Raw genomic sequence first — 20,265 nt, 5'->3', positions numbered from 1 at the left:
CTCCCTTCATCAACAGCCGGTGATTGCCGTACGCCAAAGACAAGCAAATACCTACAAACTGCAGTCCGTGCGTGTCACTTAGGTTTTCGAGAGAGGGATGACCTCCCTTTGCAAATACCACAAGTGCACAGATAGTGTGCCTAAAGTCAGCTGGAGACGATGATCTCCTGGGGCTAAAAGCTACAGTAACACCCACCATTAGTGGTTAGTCATATTGAGATGGCTAGTATACTTTACATTATTATTATATTATTATTATTGAGAGAGCAGTGCATGCTATCGAAGTGACACTGGGGTACAAATATACGAAACCCAGTATACCCATCAAGACTACCTGTCTGATAAGGGTAGCCCAGGCGCATGCATCACAACCATATGTGCACAACATGGTGACCTCATATCAAGATTAACAGCGCATGACCTTGCAGATGGGGCCCAGTTAGAATTTTCTTCAGTTTGAGTAGCCCATCCCACTGAAAAACTTCCTGAATAAGTGTTGTTTAAAGATGTTGAACGAAATGCCCATATTTCCAAAGGTGAATTATCCAAACCCCAAAGAATTCCATTCAACACATGGCTATGATACTCCCCCACTACTTCTGCTCGTGATCAGAGATGCACATATCGTCAGCCCCCAAGGGACATGCTCAACTGGTTACGGTCAAACAACTGACAAGCAAATCTGTGGTATTGAGCAGAATATTTGCTGTAGCCCATCTTTTATACCAAGACAAAACAATGTACATGAAAACACTTCCAATCAGTTAAGATCAGAAGTCACAAGAGCCATTGCCTGCCACTGAATCAGGGCAGGTATTAATGTTGTTGTTGTTGTTGTTATTAAGGCAGCAAGATGTCAGAATCATTAGCATGCCAAGCGAAATGCTCAGAAGTATTTCATGTCACGACATTCTGAGTTCAAATTCTGCCGAGGTCAGCTTTGCCTTTCATCCTTTCGGGATCGATAAATTAAGCACCAGTTACGCACTGGGGTTGATATGATCAACCAGTCCCCTCCCTACAAATTTCAGGCCTTGTGCCTCTAGCAGAAAGGATTACCATTATTATTATTATTGCTGCTGTTAAGAGAAGCTGTGTGGCCCAGTGGTTTGGGTGTTGCACTCATTATCACTAGACAAGGGGTTCGATTCCCATAACAAGCAGTGTGTTGTGCTCTTGAGCAAAACACTTCGTTTCATGTTGCTCTCTCTGTGATCATTTCCACATCTTGTGCACCTGTACGGGTAACAACATCGATTTGATGGAGAGAGTGAGCTTAGTGTGCGGCACACACATTTCGTCACAATAGACAAAACATTTGTGCAGGTTGTTCACCAAAAACTGGAAACTCATTCCTACACCGTCTTCAACTGGAGAAGGTGAAGCTCTTTATGTTCTGAGTTCAAACTCCACCGAGGTCAACTTTGCTTTACATTCTTTCAGGGCCGATAAAGTACGTATGAGTTGAGCACTGAGGTTGATGTAATAACCCTAACCCCAACACTGCTATTGCTGGCCATGTGCAAAATTTGAAATCGCTACTACTAACACTACTACTACTACTGCTGCTGCTACTACTTCTTGTTTTTCCTTACCTTCATTCCAGAAATGTCTGCGTTTATATGGCAAAGTACGGACTTTTCCAAGACTGGCAAATTGTTCAAATTCCAACCAGAATTGATATATTCCTGAACAATATAAAAAAAAAAAATATATACACATAAACCACAAAAACAGTTGGGATATCATTTTAGGGCAAAAAAAATTTTCAATAATAAAATTATTAAATCATAATTAGCGCCACTGGCCGATGCCAGCGCCGTCTCGACTGGCTTCCGTGTCGGTGGCACGTAAAAAGCACCATCCGAATCGTGGCTGAAGCCAGTGCCGCCTCGACTGGCTTCCGTGCCGGTGGCACGTAAAATGCACCAATCCGACCGTGGCCAATGCCAGCCTCGCCTGGCACCAGTGCAGGTGGCACGTAAAAAGCACCCACTACACTCACGGAGTGGTTGGCGTTAGGAAGAGCATCCAGCTGTAGAAACATTGCCAGATAAGACTGGAGCCTGGTGCAGCCTTCTGGCTTCCCAGATCCCTGGTCGAACCGTCCAACCCATGCTAGCATGGGGAACGGACGTTAAACGATGATGATGATGATGAAAAGAGAGTAGGGTAGCGGCATTATCCTCTGCTGTGGATTAAGGGTTTTCTTGTGGATTTCTTGTCATTTGCTATGAATTCACAATCAAAATAATTTAAGGGAGGTTTTTGTTGTTGCTTAAACTTAACCCTTTCGTCACTGTTTATTTATTTTGAGATAAAAATCAAATGGAAATTGTAGTTGAGATACCAGTGCCAGGGACACGTAAAAAGCACCATCCAAACATGGCAGATGCCAGCACAGCCTGACTGGCATCCATGTCAGTCACACGTAAAAGCACCAACCGATCGTGGCCGTTTGCCAACCTCCTCTGGCCCCTGTGCCGGTGGCACGTAAAATGCACCCACTACACTCATGGAGTGGTTGGCGTTAGGAAGAGCAGCCAGCTGTAGAAATACTGCCAGATCAGACTGGAGCATGGTGCAGCCTCCTGGCTTCCCAGACCCCAGTCGAACCATCCAACCCATGCTAGCATGGAAAACAGACGATAAACGATGATGATGATGATGTTCTGTGTTTCTTTCAATTAATTTGAAATATAACAAAGAATTTATTAAAATAACTTATCCTTAAGCTAAGTGTTAGGGACATAAATTGTGACTAAGGTTTGGTGGAAGATTTTAATTCAGAACTTATGAAAACAAGACATTTGTACTACAGAGCCAGAGGTGGTTTCAGCCGGGTTGGTATCAAAAGGGTAAATTTGCAGATTTTGTTACACTTGTTAGAAATAGCAGCCAAATCTTGTGCAAATTGAAGGCACATTTGACTGACTGTCTTTAACCCTTTTGTTACCATATTTCTGTTCAGATATTCTGTGTTTCTTTCAATCAATTTTAAATATAACAAAGAATTTAGTAAAATAACTTAGTCATCATTCAGCTAGTGTTAGGAACATAAATTGTGACTAAGGTTTGGTGAGGGATTTTAATTCAGAACTTATGAAAACAAGACATTTGTACTACAGAGAGCCAGAACCAGTTTCAGCCGGGTTGGTAACAAATGGATTAAGCTACTAAATCATAAAACAGTGTCCCCACTTATGAGTCAGTACTAGTGTTAATGACTGCAGTAAACCCATCTGGTTTTCTGGTCTGTGTGGTTTGTAATGGGTGAAACACCAACAGCATTCTGCTAGTCTTTTGCACAGCAGCCAGACTTGGAAACTAGGCTGAGGGCAGGAAGGGCAGGCATGGAGCCATAGGATACTGCCTCAACAAGTCTCATCCAACCCTTACCAGCATAGGAAAAAATGAACCTTAAACATGCTAAATATCAGTGTGATCCCACCATGACATCCACCACTGCTTTATACTTAACCCTTTAGTATTTAAACCGGCCATATCCGGCCAAAAGTATTCTACCTGTTTTATGTTCAAGCTGGCCAGATCCAGGCTCTCACACCTACCCTACAATGTTATTCTACATTAAGTAATTACACCATCAAGATCTTGAAGATATGAGATAATGCACGATTAATTCAAATCAATGGGAATCAATAGGCATTATGTTTGATAGAATAATCTGAACACTAAAGGGTTAAACATGCTAAATATCAGTGTGATCCCACCATGACATCCACCACCGCTTTATACTTAAACACAATTCACTGACACCACCCCGACTTCCAGAGAGAGAAATGAAGAGAAAAGAGGGGAAAGAACTGACTTCGTCTTCAGGAAAGGTCTGTTTGTTGCCCTTGGTGGGGAATCCACTTCCTTTCTCCATGGCGTGGATGTCTGCTCCATACTGGACAGACACTTCTTCTTCAAGGGTGTTCACAAGACGCCAAAATTCCTTTTCCACTTGATCAAATGAGACCATCTAGAATAGAATGGGGGTAAAACAGAAGTCATGAAGAAATATATACAGTACATGGTGTGTGTATGCGTGTACATGGTGTTTGTGAATAGACAAATAGATAGATAAGAGTATATATATGTGTGTAAAAGCACCGTTCGAGCGTGGCAGTTACTAGCGTCGCCTGACTGGCGTCCGTGCTGGTAGCGTGTAAAAAGCACCAACCGATCATGGCCGATGCCAGCGCCACTTTGACTGGCTCCTGTGCAGGTGGCACGTAAAAAAACACTCACGGAGTGGTTGGCTTTAGGAAGGGCATCCAGCTATAGAAACATTGCCAAATCAGACTGGAGCCTGGTGCAGCCTCCATGGCTTACCAGACTTCGGTCGAACCGTCAAACCCATGCTAGCATGGAAAACGGACGTTAAATGATGATGATATATATATATATATATATATATATATAAGTTCAGTAAAATTTAGATTCAGATGAATATGGTACTTAAGTTGAAGGCACCAGAATTTTGTATGGTATTATCCATATAAATCAAATGGGAGTGATTATAATCAAAGTAAGCAACAAGGATATCCAAGTTAGAGTAGTACAATCGTTTCATGCTACTTCATTTTATTAAACAATGCAAGTATTACATCAGTTTTAAAATGTCGAGCAATCTTCAGCCACATATAGAATTTTTTAATTAAACTGACAATGCACATTGTTTATATATATATATATATATATATATATGTGTGTGTGTGTGTATATATATATACACACACACACATAAATACTGGCACTCCATCGCTTATTATAATTAGGGTTCAAGTATATCTGATCCACGAAACAGCCTGCTCGTGAGATAAATATGCAAGTGGCTGAGTACTCCACAGACATGTGTACTGGGAATGTAGTTCACAGGGAGATTCAGTGTGACACAGAACGTGACAAGGCTGACCCTTTGAATTACTTCTGCCAGCTGAGTGAACCGGAACAATGTGAAATAAAGAGTCTTGCTCAAGGACATAACGGTCCACCAGAAATGAACTCACAACCTCACATTATTTACATTTGACGGATATTTGTCCTTTGTCAGGTGTCTTGAAGGCTGGAGGGTGTATCAGCCAAAATGTTGTGTTAATGACAAACAAAATGAGAGTCAAGACTATTGAAAATTTGCAAGACGCAAAGAAAGTTTAGGAGAATAAAAATAAGAAATAAGTGGAATCTGGCAGGTATTTGAATAACTTAGTCCTTCAAATGTTGCAGGAGGGTGGGGTCATGGGTGGAAGATGTATATGTATCTGTTTCTTTACTACCCACAAGGGGCCAAACACAGAGGGGACAAACAAGGACAGACAAGCGGATTAAGTTGATTACATCGACCCCAGTGCGTAACTGGTACTTAATTTATTGACCCCCGAAAGGATGAAAGGCAAAGTCGACCCCGGCGGAATTTGAACTCAGAACGACGAAATACCTATTTCTTTATTACCCACAAGGGGCTAAAGACAGAGGGGACAAACAAGGACAGACATAGATATTAAGTCGATTACATCGACCCCAGTGCGTAACTGGTACTTAATTTATCGACCCCCGAAAGGATGAAAGGCAAAGTCGACCTCGGCGGAATTTGAACTCGGAACGTAACGGCAGACGAAATACGGCTACGCATTTCGCCCGGCGTGCTAACGGTTCTGCCAGCTCGCCGCCCTTCTGGGTGGAAGATGTATATTAACAAGAGCAAGGTCCTTACATGAACAGGCATATTGAAGTGATCCGACTTGAACTGATCTGCCATTTCTCCAAATGATTGCAGTGTGTATTCTTTGGCAGCCTGCTCAAATCCGTAGACATCATGAAGGGGTTTGCAAGCCTGAACAGAACAGAAGCAAGAGATTGAACACATGATGGGGGTAGATGAATTTTACAAGAGCAAAAGGAAAACAGGGGTGGAGTAGAGAGGTGAATAAATGAATCCCTTTTTCGATCCCATGTCATGGGAATTGTCATGTGGGATGACCCAGAACGACGTATATCAATCGACTCCCTTGTATGACAAGTTACAAACAGAAGCCCTCAAAAATGCCATGGAGGGACGGAATGGTTTTAGTTTTGACAACGCAATAATAATTTTATAAGGATGTTGTATCCTATTTGGGCTTTTTTCAGAATTATTATTCTGCATCTGAGAATGCAATATTTCCATTCTTATATATTTCAACACCTCCAAAAAAAAAAAAAAAAACTTTGTTTACATATAACGGAATTTCACATATAGCATCTATAAAAGCTAAATTTATACGTTCAAGAATTGCAGAAGAATTTGTCAGTGGGCAGTTGAGCTTAAAGGTAAAGCACTATGACTGGTAATCACAGGGATGTGAGTTCAAGTCTCATGGCTGGCCACGAACAAATTTTTCTGCAATATAAGGATGTTCTATTCTATTTATGCTATTCAGATTTATTATTCTGGGTCTGAGACTAAAATGTTTCCATATCTGTATATTCTTTTCTACTTTAGGCACAAAGCCCGAAATTTGGGGGTGGAGGGGCCAGTCGATTAGATCGACTCCAGTATGCAACTGGTACTTAATTTATGAACCTCGAAAGGATGAAAGGTAAAGTCAACCTCAGTGGAATTTGAACTCGGAACATAAAGAGAGACGAAATACCACTAAGCATTTCGTCCGGCGTGCTGACATTTCAGCCAGCTCGCCGCCTTTCGTCTAGATAAATATTCTTTTCTACTCTAGGCATAAGGCTCAAAATTTGGGGAAGGGGGGGGGTCAGTCAATTACATTGACCTCAGTACACAACTGTACTTAATTTGTTGACCTCGAAAGGATGAAAGGCAAAGTCGACCTCGGCAGAATTTGAACTCAGGACGTAAAGGCAGATGAAATACCTATTTCTTTACTACCCATAAGGGGCTAAACACAGAGGGGACAAACATGGACAGACAAAGGGATAAAGTCGATTACATCGCCCCCAGTGCGTAACTGGTACTTAATTTATTGACCTCGAAAGGATGAAAGGCAAAGTCCACCTCAGTGGAATTTGAACTTAGAACGTAGCGGCAGACGAAATACCACTAAGCATTTCTCCCGGCGTGCTAACATTTCTGCCAGCTCGTGGCCTTTCATCTAGATAAATATTCTTTTCTACTCTAGGCATAAGGCTCAAAATTTGGGGAAGGGGGGGGGTCAGTCAATTACATTGACCTCAGTACACAACTGTACTTAATTTGTTGACCCCGAAAGAATGAAAGGCAAAGTCAACCTCAGCGGAATTTGAACTTAGACGTACCGACAAACGAAATACCGCCAAGCATTTTGCCCGGCGTGCTAACGTTTCTGCCAGCTCGCCACCCTATTTGAACTCAGAACATAACAGCAGACGAAATACGGCTACGCATTTCGCCCAGAGTGCTAACGTTTCTGCCAGATTGGCTCCTTAATTTCTATATGTTACAATAATAATAATAGCATTAATGACAAAATAGAGGGGACAAGAGGTGGGTGGGTTGAAAAAACATGTAAATCAGTGGCTTCCAAACTTTTTAGAGTCACGACCCACTATTTATCACACCAGTTTATGATGACCCACTTAACTCTCCGGGTTAAAGTTCTCTATAAATGGGTAAAAACAGACCTTTCCTTTTTACGATTGCGTACAAATAAATAACTTGAGAAAATGACAATCTCTGATTTGTTAAGTTCGTGAAAAAGCCTACTGCTTGATAAAACAACAAGTCTGGTATTGAAAACAGGAGTCTTGAACTATCTCGATAGATAACAGTTAATCAAAGCTAATGCGTAATTTTATAACTTTTTGCGACCCACTAAGATTCCGTTCGCGACCCATAGTTTGGGAACCACTGATGTAAATTGATAAGAAAAGAAAAGCAATGCAGTCACCTCTTTTACACATGTCGGACATCTCCAGTCTCCTTTGGGCACTTCAGGCATCGGTGGTGTAAGGCAGTAGGTGTGGAACGCATCATCACATCCATCACATAGTAACATAAACTCTTCGCCGTCTCCTTTAGCACAGACGTGACACACATAAGCATCCACCTGCAAGCAGCATAATTAGACGCGGTTAATGCTTTTGTAAATGGGGGAAATTGCTGTCATTAAATCTGATCTAAACAAGGCTGAAAGCAAGGCCCAGCATGGGTGGGGCCCAGCAAAATGCATGAGGGATCAAGGCTGAGGTGCTTGGAATATTCCCATCTACACCCCCTTTTTTTTTAACAGAATGAATTCTAGTATAATCACTATGTACACCCTTCTGTTATTCTTTAACCTGTTTCAGTCATACGACTGCGGCCATGCTGGAGCAAGCCCCCCACCCCCCGCCCCCGTCAAACAAATCAACCTCCAGGACTTCGCAAGCCTAATACGTATTCTATCGGTCTCTTTTGTTGAAATGTTAAGTTACGGGAATGTAAACACACCAACATTGGTGTCAAGCGATGGTGGGAGAACAAACATAGACACACACACACACACATCATCATCATCATCATCGTCGTTTAACGTCCGTTCTCCATGCTAGCATGGGTTGGACGGTTCGACCGGGGTTCTGGGAAGCCAGAAGGCTGCACCAGGCTCCAGTCTAATCTGGCAATGTTTCTACAGCTGGATGCCCTTCCTAACGCCAACCAATATAGGATAAAGCTTTTCGAAAAAAATTTTATCAATGGCCAGCATATTAAAAAAAATATCTTTAAAGGTTAAATTTATAAACAAGGACATTTGCCCTTGTTTATAAGTTATATATGGCGGTGCCCCAGCATGGCCACAGCTCATTAGCTGAAACTGGAAAAATGAAAAATGAAAAAAAAATATATTTTTTCGCTCTAGTTTCAGCTCAGAGCTGCGGCCATGCTGATGCACCGCTGTTTTGTGCTACACTGTTATTACTAAGAGCCTCCTCTAATATGTGGCACTTGGTGAAGAATGGAGTTTGATGTAGCTACCCTCATTTGCACCTCTTGCCGTGAGGTAGGTTCATCTGGGAGTCTTGACAGGAAGAGGTCCAGCTTTGATTTAAAAACCCCTACATCTACTTTGTGCAAGTTCCTCAGACTCTTTGGGAGAATATTAAAAAGCTGTGGGCCCTTGAAACCCATATATATATATATATATATATACGTATATACGAAGGTCTTCTTTCAGTTTCCATCTACCAAATCCACTCTCAAGGTTTCGGTCAGCCCAAGGCTATAGTAGAAGACACTTGCCCAAGGTGTGACGCAGTGGGACTGAACCCAGAACCATGTGGTTGGGAAGCAAGCTTCTTACCACACAGCCACACCTATGCCATCTCAAATATTATTGTAGGAAATTTTTATTACACATTTTCCAGCATGAAAATCGAAATATTCAGACCAATGTTTACAGCCAATAAAGGTAGGATTGCAGACATTGGTCTGGAATGTATCCAGGACATTGAGGCAGAGATGATGGGTCAAGAAATGTGATGGGTGGACTTTGTTGCTGCGGCCCAGGTTAGGCCCCAGCCATAATAATAATAATGGTTTCAAATTTTGCCACAAGGGAAGCAGTTTTGAGGGAAGGGACGAGTCAATTTACATTGACCTCAGTGTTCAACTGGTACTTATTTTACTGACCCCGAAAGGATGAAAGGCAAGGTTGGATGTAGCAGAATTTGAACCCAGAACGCAAAGACGGACGAAATGCTACAAAGCATCCCCCCCCCCAGCATGCTAACGTTTCCGCCAGCTCACCACCTTAATAATAATAATAATAATAAATAAATTAATTAATAATGGTTTCAAATTTTTCCACAAGAGCAGCCATTTCAGAGGAGGGGATGAATCGATTCCATCGACCCTGAAAGGATGAAAGGCAAAGCCAGCTTTGGCAGAATTCAAACTTAGAAAGTAGTGGCGGACAAAATACCACTAAGCATTTCATCCAACATACTAACAATTCTTCCAGCTCACCACATTATTATTATTGTTATTATTATCATCATCATCATCATTATTATTATTATTAATAATAATAATAATAATAATAACCCATTCTATTAAAGGCACAAGACCTGAAAATTGGGGTGGGGCCTGAAATTTGGGACCAGTCCATTACATCGACCCCAGTGTTCCACTGGTACTTAATTCATTGACCCCGAAAGGATGAAAGGCAAAGTCAACCTTGGTGGAATTTGAACTCAGAACGTAACGACAGACGAAATACCTATTTCTTTACTACCCGCAAGGGGCTAAACACAGAGCAGACAAACAAGGACAGACAAACGGATTAAGTCGATTACATCGACCCCAGTGCGTAACTGGTACTTGTTTAATCAACCCCGAAAGGACAAAAGGCAAAGTCGAACTCGGCGGAATTTGAACTCAGAACGTAACGACAGACGAAATACCTATTTCTTTACTACCCACAAGGGGCTAAACACAGAGGGGACAAACAAGGACAGACAAACAGACTGGTACTTGTTTAATCAACCCCGAAAGGATGAAAGGCAAAGTCAACCTCGGTGGAATTTGAACTCAGAACGTAACGGCAGACGAAATACCTCCGAGCATTTCACCTGGCGTGCTAACGATTCTGCCAGCTCACCACCTTGTCTATTTCCCGTTATCATTATCGTCATTTAGCAGCGATGCTGTTCCATGGTGACATGAGTTGGGTAGTTAGACGGAACCATGATCGAATGTGGAATGAGGAGAAATACTTACAGGGGGAAATTCATCTTTAATTTTTGTCTTACAATCTTTTTTCACTTTGCCATCAGTCTTCTCTTCTGTGAAAAATGAAAAGAAAAAAAAGAAATGATAACTGCATGAGAGAGAGAAGGAGAGTGTGAGAGAGAGAGGAGAGAAATAGAGAGGAGTGTGAGAGAAAAAGGGAGAGAGAGAGAAATAGAGAGGAGTGTGAGAGAGAGAAAAAGAGAGAGAGAAAAAGAGAGAGAGAGAAATAGAGAGAGGAGAGAGAGAGGAGAGAGAAGGAAAGAGAGAGAGAAGAGAGTGTGAGAGAGAGAGGAGAGAGAGAGAGAGAGGAGAGAGAGAGAGAGAGAGAGGAGAGTGTGAGAGAGAAAGAGAGAGGAGAGTGTGAGAGAGAGAGGAGAAAGAGAGAGAGAGAAAAAGTGTGTGTGTGTGTGTGTGTGAAAGGGGGAAAAAACCCAAGCACATTCAACAATACACCAGTATACTGCAATGCGAAAGGTGGGCACCGTTAATGAAAAAGATAACTTCGTTAACTGTTAACCAACTAGTTAATTTTAATAACCGTCAATCAGCTAATTTTTTTTAAATGTAACAGAAGCTATCAACAAACCGTCATCGTTAATTTTCATTATAAAAAAAGAACAAAAACTCAGTTTTTACTCTAAAACCACCTAAAAACACCTTTAACCCTTTGGTGTTCAGATTTCTCTGTTAAATGTAATACTTTTTCACTCAAACTGTTTTGAATATAGGACACAGGGAAAAATGTGTCAAAGCCATCAGGAGGTGTTCGATGCTTCCTAGGGCTATACAGCGGTGGTGTACCCCCTACTGTCACGTTCTTGTTAGATTGACAGTATACAACCATTCTATCGTCCCACCACCGTACATGTCTCTACGAGAGATTTAGAAATTCAATATTTCTTGTTTTGAATTAATCATGAATTATCTTGTAGCTTTGAGGTTTCAATGATGTGATTGTTTACCTTTAGACTGACATTGTAGATTAGGTGTGAGAGGCTGGATATGGCCAGTTTTAACATGAAACATGTACGGGATATGGCCGGTTTAAGCACTAAAGGGTTAAAAAGTGCCAAAACTATAAATTCTGTTAACTTTAATTGAGCTGAAGTTAACAGGAGTTAACTCGAGTTGACTTGAGTTAACAGAAGTTAAATGTAATGGAAGTTAATTACTCCGATAATGATTTCTGAAAATTAAATCTATAATGAAAATGTTAACTGATTACCAGTTTGGTGCCCAAGTTTGTGCAATACAAACCGATCAACACAACGGATTACTACACTGCAACTCATTAACACACACATACATACACTAACTGGCCCCTCAACACACTACACACCACCCAATACACACATACACACACACACACAACTAACTCTAGACCCATACTCAAACCAGCTGCTCTTTCCAACAGTTTGTTCACAACTGGGATCTACATGGCTCCTGAAGGTCCATATGAACTTTTAGGGGGTTCACACAGCAAAATAATAAATTGGGGGTCCACAATAGTATTTTAAGGGCTTCTGAAAAAATTTTACTTTAGATGTATATATTTTAATATTTTGCATAGGTATAGCAATACAAATAACCTGGCATGAGAATTCAATATATAAGGTGATACACAAGCACTCAACTATGAGAATGTCTTACGGCAGAAACACCTGTAAGCCGATGGATTTCATTACATAATTTCTTATTCTTTTATCATTTATTTAATTTCTTGTATTGCGTGCATGTGTGCATCTCATCTGTATATGATATTTTACCTTTCACCGTGCTGGGAACTGCTGCTTTGGGCCCCGCTCCATAAAACTGTAGCTTTCTCAGCTCGTTGTTAGCAGAGTAGTCGATTTTGGAATTTGGAACATTGTTTTGGACGACAGGAGTCTGAAAAGAAGCACAGACAAATAAAGCAGGAATTATATTGATGTCTTGGAGGATCTGAAAGACTGAGAATAGAATCATCTTATCATAGGCATGTATGTGTGTGTGTATGTCTCATCACTTGACAACTGGTATTGGTTTGTTTACATCCCTCTAAATTAACAAGTAACTCTTCCATAAAAAGACCAATAGGCACAGACATGGCTGTGTGGTAAGAAGTTTACTTCCCAACCACATGGTTCCGGGTTCAGTCCCACTGCATGGAACTTTGGGCAAGTGTCTTCTACTATATCCTCAGGACAGCTGAAGTCTTGGGAGTGGATTTGGTAGACGGAAACTGAAAGAAGCCCCATCATACATCATCATCGTTTAACGTCCCTTCTCCATGCTAGCACGGGTTGGACGGTGCAACTGGGGTCTGGGAAGCCAGGGGCTGCTCCAGGCTCCAGTCTGATCTGGCAGAGTTTCTACGGCTGGATACCCTTCCTAACGCCAACCACTCCGCGAGTGTAGTGGGTACTTTTTACGTGCCACCTGCACAGGTGCCAGGGGGGGGGGTCCGGCATCGGTCACGATCGGTTGGAGCTTTTAACGTGCCAGTGGCACGGAAGCCAGCCAAGCCGGCGCTGGCAACGTTCGGATGGTCTTTTTATGTGCCACCGGCACAGGAGCCAGTCGGGGCGGAGCTGGCATCGACCACGTTCGGATGGTGCTTTTTATGTGCCACCGGCACAGAAGCCAGTCGGGGCGGTGCTGGCATCGGCCACGTTCGGATGGTGCTTTTTATGTGCCACCGGCACAGGAGCCAGTCGGGGCGGGGCTGGCATCAGCCACGTTCGGATGGTGCTTTTTATGTGCCACCGGCACAGAAGCCAGTCGGGGCGGTGCTGGCATCGGCCACGTTCGGATGGTGCTTTTTATGTGCCACCGGCACAGAAGCCAGTCGGGGCGGTGCTGGCATCGGCCACGTTCGGGGCGGTGCTGGCATCGGCCACGTTCGGATGGTGCTTTTATATACGTTTCTGTCCTCTTTCTCGTACCTCTCTCTCACTCTCCATAGTCACTTAATTACATCAGAGTCAGAGGTGCCAATAGTAGAGGAGTCAGAGTCGAAGTGAAGTTTTTTTGTTTTGACTCCACAGCCCAGCTATAAGCAGAGTCACTATGCAAGTCAGGGGTCATCCTTTAAGATGACCAAATGGTCCTTGTTGTCCCAACAGATGTGTGTATCTCTTTACTCTTTTACTTGCTTCAGCCATGTGAGTGTGGCCATGCTGGAGCCACCGCCTTTAGTCGAGCAAATCGACCCCAGGATTATTCTTATTGGAAGTCTGGTACTTATTCTATCGGTCTCTTTTACCGAACCGCTAAGTTACGGGGACGTAAACACACCAGCATCGGTTGTCAAGCGACAGGCTTCTTTCAGTTTCCATCTACCAAATCCACTCACAAGGCTTTGGTCGACTTGAGGCTATGGTAGAAGACACTTGCCCAAGGTGCCACGCAGTGGGACTGAACCCGGAACCATGTGGTTCATAAGCAAGCTACTTACCACACAGCCACTCCTGCACCATCTTAGGTATGTATACACACACACACATAAGCTGGTGTAGTCAAATCAGAAATGTCTTTGTGCACTGGTTGTAACTCAAAGAAGGTCGACCTGGGGCTAAAAAGCAACAACAGCCGTCAGTGTTCCGGCATGACCAACCCAAAGACTGGAACCAGTAAAAGAAAGGTGCAACAAGGATAGAAGAAATAAAAGAAGGGCTAGGGGAGGAATAAAGATGTGGGATGGTGGGGTTTAAGGTGGGTGAGTGGAAGTGCTGAAAACAAGGCAGAGAGAAAAACAGAGAGCAGGGTTTCAATCCCAACTTACTTTGTTAATATTTCGTTTAGTTTTCCTTGTGTAACCACCACTGGTGGAGTCTGTCGCTATTATACCATGTGGCTTATATTCCTTGTCTGATTTATCATCAACACTTTCAGAGTGCATGTCGGTAGCCTGCAGATATAGGGAAACATGACACAAATCGTTAGGAGAACGAGAGAGAGAGAGAGAGAAGGAGGGAGAGAGACATTGATAATATCAAGAGGATAAGTGAAAGAGGCTCAACCTATTTCTTTACTACCCACAAGGGGGTAAACATAGGGGGGACAAACAAGGACAGACATAGGTATTAAGTCGATTACATCAACCCCAGTGCGTAACTGGTACTTAATTTATCAACCCCGAAAGGATGAAAGGCAAAGTTGACCTCGGCGGAATTTGAACTCACAACGTAACGCAGACGAAATACCGCTAAGCATTTCGCCTGGTGTGCTAACGTTTCTGCCAGCTCATGGCTCAACCCTGTACCTTTCATATTAGTCTATCAAATGTAATCATCGTCATCATTATTGTTTAACATCTGCTCTCCATGCTGGCATGAGTTAGACGGTTTGACTGCAGCTGTACCAGGTTCCAGTTTGATTTGGCATGGTTTCTACCGATGGTTGCCCTTCCTAACACCAACCACGCCAAGAGTGTGATTGAGAGCTTTTACATGAAATGGTGTTGGACTGACGAATGCCAAAAAGCATTCAAAGAGATTAAAAAGATGTTGACATCAGAGCTATCTCAAACACATTTTGATCCGAAACTAAAAATAACTGAAGCATCAGATGCTAGCGAGCCTGGGATCAGAGCAGTAATCTTAGATAAGTTGGAAAATAGTAACGTAAAACCGATCACATATGTGTCACATGCATTACTATCAGCAAAAAAAAAAAAGATTACAGCTAGAAAAAGAGGCATTGGCCATTATCTTTGCAGTGAAAAAATTTCATAAATTCTTGCACAGCAGAAAGTCTACTTTGCAGACACCGTCCGCTATTAACAATATATGGATCAAAAACAGGTGTCCCCTACACATACAGCCAATCGACTACAATGCTGGGGGAGACTACCCTACTAAATTATGTTTTCAAAATGGAATTTTTGCCCTTGAAGAAATTGGGACACGCAGACAGGCTGTCGAGATTGATCCCGAAGTATAAGGAACCGTTAGAAGATTTAGTAATAGCAGCGTTAAAATCAGAAATTGAATTTAAAAAATACTCTCTGCAATGTAGTGCGGTTACTACCAGTCACATGGGAAGAGAGAAAAAGGAAAGCAGAAAGAATGCATTTATTAAATGAAAAAAATACTAATCATCATCATCGTTTAACGTCCGCTCTCCATGCTAGCATGGGTTGGACGGTTCGACCGGGGATCTGGGAAGCCAGATGGCTGCACCAGGCTCCAGTCTGATCTGGCAGAGTTTCTACAGCTGGATGCCCTTCCTAACGCCAACCACTCCGAGAGTGTAGTGGGTGCTTTTTACGTGCCACCTGCACTGGTGCCAGGCGAGGCTGGCATTGGCCACGGTCGGATTGGTGCATTTTACGTGCCACCTGCACGGAAGCCAGTCGAGGTGGCACTGGCTTCGGCCACGATTCGGATGGTGCTTTTTACGTGCCACCGACACGGAAGCCAGTCGAGACGGCGCTGGCATCGGCCAGCGGCGCTAATTATGATTTAATAATTTTATTATTGAAAATTTTTTTTGCCCTAAAATGATATCCCAACTGTTTTTGTGGTTTATGTGTATATTTTTTTTTTTATATTGTTCAGGAATATATCAATTCTGGTGGGTGCTTTTTACGTGCCACCGGAGTAAGCACATAAAACTATGGCGCTGAGTGTAACACAGGTTTGAAATTCTATTCAACGTGTGACAATGTGTTGATGTGCGTTCAGAGGGTTGGGATACCTGTTGAACGACAAAATAAGATGCTGAAAGAATTTGATGGAATTGTAAGAATGAAGGACATCATGAAGAGTTATGTTTACTGGCCTACTATGGATGAAGGTATTGAGAATCTGGTGAAAGCATCCAGGGGATGCACCCTGACAGCTAAGGTACCTCCAGTAAAGATTCAACAGTGGTCAAAGACAGATATAGCCTGCTCTAGACTACACATAGATTTTGCAGGACCACGAAATGGTGTATATTATCTGGTAGTGGTAGATAACTACACAAAATGGCCTGAAATCTGTAAGTGTAAACAAACAACTACAAAAATCATCATCATCGGTTTAACGCCCATTTTCCATGCTAGCACATGTTGGATGGTTCAACTGGGGACTGAGAAGCCAGGAGGCTGCACCAGGCCCCAATCTGATCTGGTAGTGTTTCTACAGCTGGATGCTCTTCCTAATGCCAACCACGCCGAGAGTGTAGTGGGTGCATTTTACGTGCCACCAGCACAGGGGCCAGAAGAGTTGGCATCAACAACAATCTGTTGGTGCTTTGTATGTGTCACCAGCACAGAAGCCAGTCAAAGTGGCACTGGCATTGGCCACGTTTGATTGGTAACAACTACTGAATTTTGGGATGAAATATTTGCACATTTTGGCGTGACGAACACTATAATGTCAGATAATGGCACGCAATTTACAGCAAAAGAGTGCAAAGATTTTTGTAAGACGCATCAAATGGAACATGTCACTACCCCACGATTATCAAGTCAAATGGACTTGTGGAGAGGTTCGTAGATACATTTGAAAGTGTGTTGAGGAAAACCAGAAACAAATCATTAGTGGATAATACACTGACAAAATTTTTACACGTCTACAGAATAACACCAAACCCCAACAGAGAGTTGGGTATGTCACCCACTGAATTAATGTTCGCCAGAAAGATACGATCAGTATTTGATAAATTGTTACCAGGAGAGAAACAACTAATACAGAAGAACCCTAACCCTAACAATACAAACTATTTCAATATAGGGGACACAGTATTTTTTTAAATGTACAAATATGGGAAACAAGGACGAATAACCAAACGTCCTGGTAGAGTAATATATATGGTGAAAGGGCAACCGTATGAGCATAAGAGACATGGTGTTGTTGTTGTGATCCCCTTTGGTCATGAATGGCCATGGGATTGCACCTAGAAAGTGACCCTCTGAGGCACAAGTCTGGGCAAAGTTGTTTATGGAAGACCAGCAATTGCTCATACACCCATACATACCAGCCTCTCCTCTCCATGCCACTGATTTTACCCAAGGGTAAGGCAAAGGGGCCGATACAGCTTGGCACCAGTGACGTCGCAGCTCATTTATTAACGTGCAAGTGGCTGAGCACTCCACAGACACATGTACCCTTAATATAGTTCTCAGGGAGATTCCGTGTGACAAGGCTGGCCCCTTTGAAATACAGGTACGACAGAAACAGGAAAGAAAGAGTGGGAGAAAATTGTGGTGAAAGACTACAGAAGGGTTCACCACCACCCCCTGCCGGAGCCTTGTGGAGCGTTAGGTGTTTTCACTCAATAAACACTCACAATGCCCGGTCTGGGAATCGAAACCGCGATCCTACGACTGCGAGTCCGTTGCCCTGACCACTGGGCCATTGCGCCTCCACATGAGACATGTAAATCAAATAAAAAAACAAATAAACAGAAGGATGAAAAAGGCAGGCAGAGCCTTTGGAAATACTTTGTGGGGTATTTGATGTTCTGTTGCTGCAGGATAGGGTTCAACCAGTGCACAATTCAACTAGAAAGAGAAAGGGGACAGAGATGTTAGAGATTGATTCTAAAAGAAAAATATATTCCAATTTCTCCCCCAAGGAAGTAACAAAAAAACAAAGGGAAAGCCAATCTCAAAAGGGGGCAGGTGTTGTATGGGGAATCTGTACAACCCTGGGATTAGCTGAGTGAACTATACTAGTTAGTATAATTCAATTCAATTCAATTCAATTTTTATTGGCTCAAGAAGCAAAAGCAAGCCCATGTAAGGGGACATGGAGTTATGTACAGGGAGGGTGGTCATGCAAAGAGATCAGGCTATTTCTGGTCAAGAGAGACTTTGAACCGAGCGGTCGTCGGCATCTTCACTATCTCATCCGGCAGCTTATTCCACGGATCCGCAACCTGGACGAAGAAAGCCTCCTCTCTTTCGATTGAGATGAAATCGTCGTAGATAGAGCTTTTCGGAGTGACCCCGCAGCCCACGCTCTGGAGCAGGCTCTGTCTATAAATGAGCATGCACAGAACAGTCTGGGAAGAGCGTCATATGCACAGTTACACAGTGTACAGGTTGTAGATTTTATTGAATAGAGACATCATGGAGTGCTTGTTGAAGATACACAGTTTGAGAGTAATAAGAGAAGATCAGAAACGTTTGATATAGTAACAGTTCAGACATAATAATGACAATGAGAAGTTCCACTTACCTTGTGTGAAAAGGGCTGGTCATTTTTAAAAAGCCAAAATGGGTAGAGTATGCGGTCATAGTGAGCCTTAATTATGGATCCTAATCCTTTTCCAGTGGGTAGCCCAAGTCTACAGGCCACTTTCGACCACCTTCTCTCTTTACAGACATAGTCATAACCGGTCTCCTCTTCAACGATCTACAAAACAGAATAGAGAAATGTTATTCAGGAAACAATTGACCATTTAGCATTCAGATCGCTCGGTCCAAAGTAATTACTCATTTATTATGCATGCCTTTCCCCCCTTGGACACACAAAGACCTGTTGAGGCAAGCGAAGTCGATATCAAACCTCATCCGACGACAGGCACCTATGGCAACCCCCCTTGCTTGCGAAGACCTGTTGGGGCAAGTGAAATCGAAATCGAAATTGAACCAATCCTATGACTAGCACCCGGCAGATGCCAGGGCCCTGGGACTGGAGGTACGTAAAAAGCACTATCCGAATTGTGGCCGATGCCAGCGCCGCCTCGACTGGCTTCCGTGTCGGTGGCACGTAAAAAGCACCATCCGAATCGTAGCCGAAGCCAGTGCTGCCTCGACTGGCTTCCATAAAATGCACCATCCGAATTGTGGCCGATGCCAGCGCCGCCTCGACTGGCTTCTCTGTCTGTGGCACGTAAAAAGCACCATACAAATCGTAGCCGAAGCCAGTGCCGCCTCGACTGGCTTCCATAAAATGCACCAATCCGACCGTGGCCGATGCCAGCCTCGCCTGGCACCAGTGCAGGTGGCACGTAAAAAGCACCCACTACACTCACAGAGTGGTTGGCGTTAGGAAGGGCATCCAGCTGTAGAAACGTTGCCAGATAAGACCGGAGCCTGGTGCAGTCTTCTGACTTCCCAGATCCCCGGTCGAACAGTCCAACCCATGCTAGCATGGAGAACGGACGTTAAACGATGATGATGATGATGATCGCTCGGTCCAAAGTAATTACTCATTTATTAACAAGATTTTGCATTAATCAAGCATTGTCTCATAGCTTCAAGATTTTGATGATGTTTATTTTTATAGAATGGCATTGCAAGGTAGGTGTGAGAGGCTAGATCTGACTGGTCTGAACCTAAAACTAGTGGAATATTTAGGCTGGATATGGCCAGCTAGGGGTATGTATGTATATATAACCCTGTGGCTCCCAAACTTTCCACTACCAAGGACCCTTTTAATATGCTTATCCTTATGTGTGTGTGTATGTGTATGTGTATATATAGATATATACATACATACATATATATAGTTAATCCAAACACAAAAAAACAAAAAAACACAACGTGAGGACGTGGAACAAATAAAGTATTATTTAACGCTCAGGAAAGAAGGGAAGAAGGAGAGTTTAACGTTTCGAGCGGAGCTCTTCGTCGGAAACATAGG

The 20,265-nt window shown here is 42.9% G+C and overlaps 1 protein-coding gene across 1 annotated transcript in view; it reads right to left on the bottom strand.

Moving 5' to 3' along the window:
- LOC115225095 (lysine-specific demethylase 5A-like) overlaps positions 1–20,265 on the bottom strand; it is a 139,116-nt gene that overhangs the window by 45,744 nt on the left and 73,107 nt on the right. The window contains 9 exon segments of the mRNA XM_029796019.2: positions 1,596–1,688; positions 3,830–3,985; positions 5,720–5,839; positions 7,884–8,042; positions 10,694–10,758; positions 12,472–12,592; positions 14,469–14,594; positions 18,117–18,176; positions 18,856–19,032. Coding sequence (XP_029651879.2) covers positions 1,596–1,688; positions 3,830–3,985; positions 5,720–5,839; positions 7,884–8,042; positions 10,694–10,758; positions 12,472–12,592; positions 14,469–14,594; positions 18,117–18,176; positions 18,856–19,032 — 1,077 coding nt within the window.

The sequence above is a fragment of the Octopus sinensis genome, linkage group LG27, assembly GCF_006345805.1.
Source record: "Octopus sinensis linkage group LG27, ASM634580v1, whole genome shotgun sequence".
NCBI lineage: Eukaryota > Metazoa > Mollusca > Cephalopoda > Octopoda > Octopodidae > Octopus > Octopus sinensis.
The sequence above is the reverse complement of the archived record's forward strand: the minus strand, read 5'-3'. Positions and strand labels throughout refer to the sequence as shown.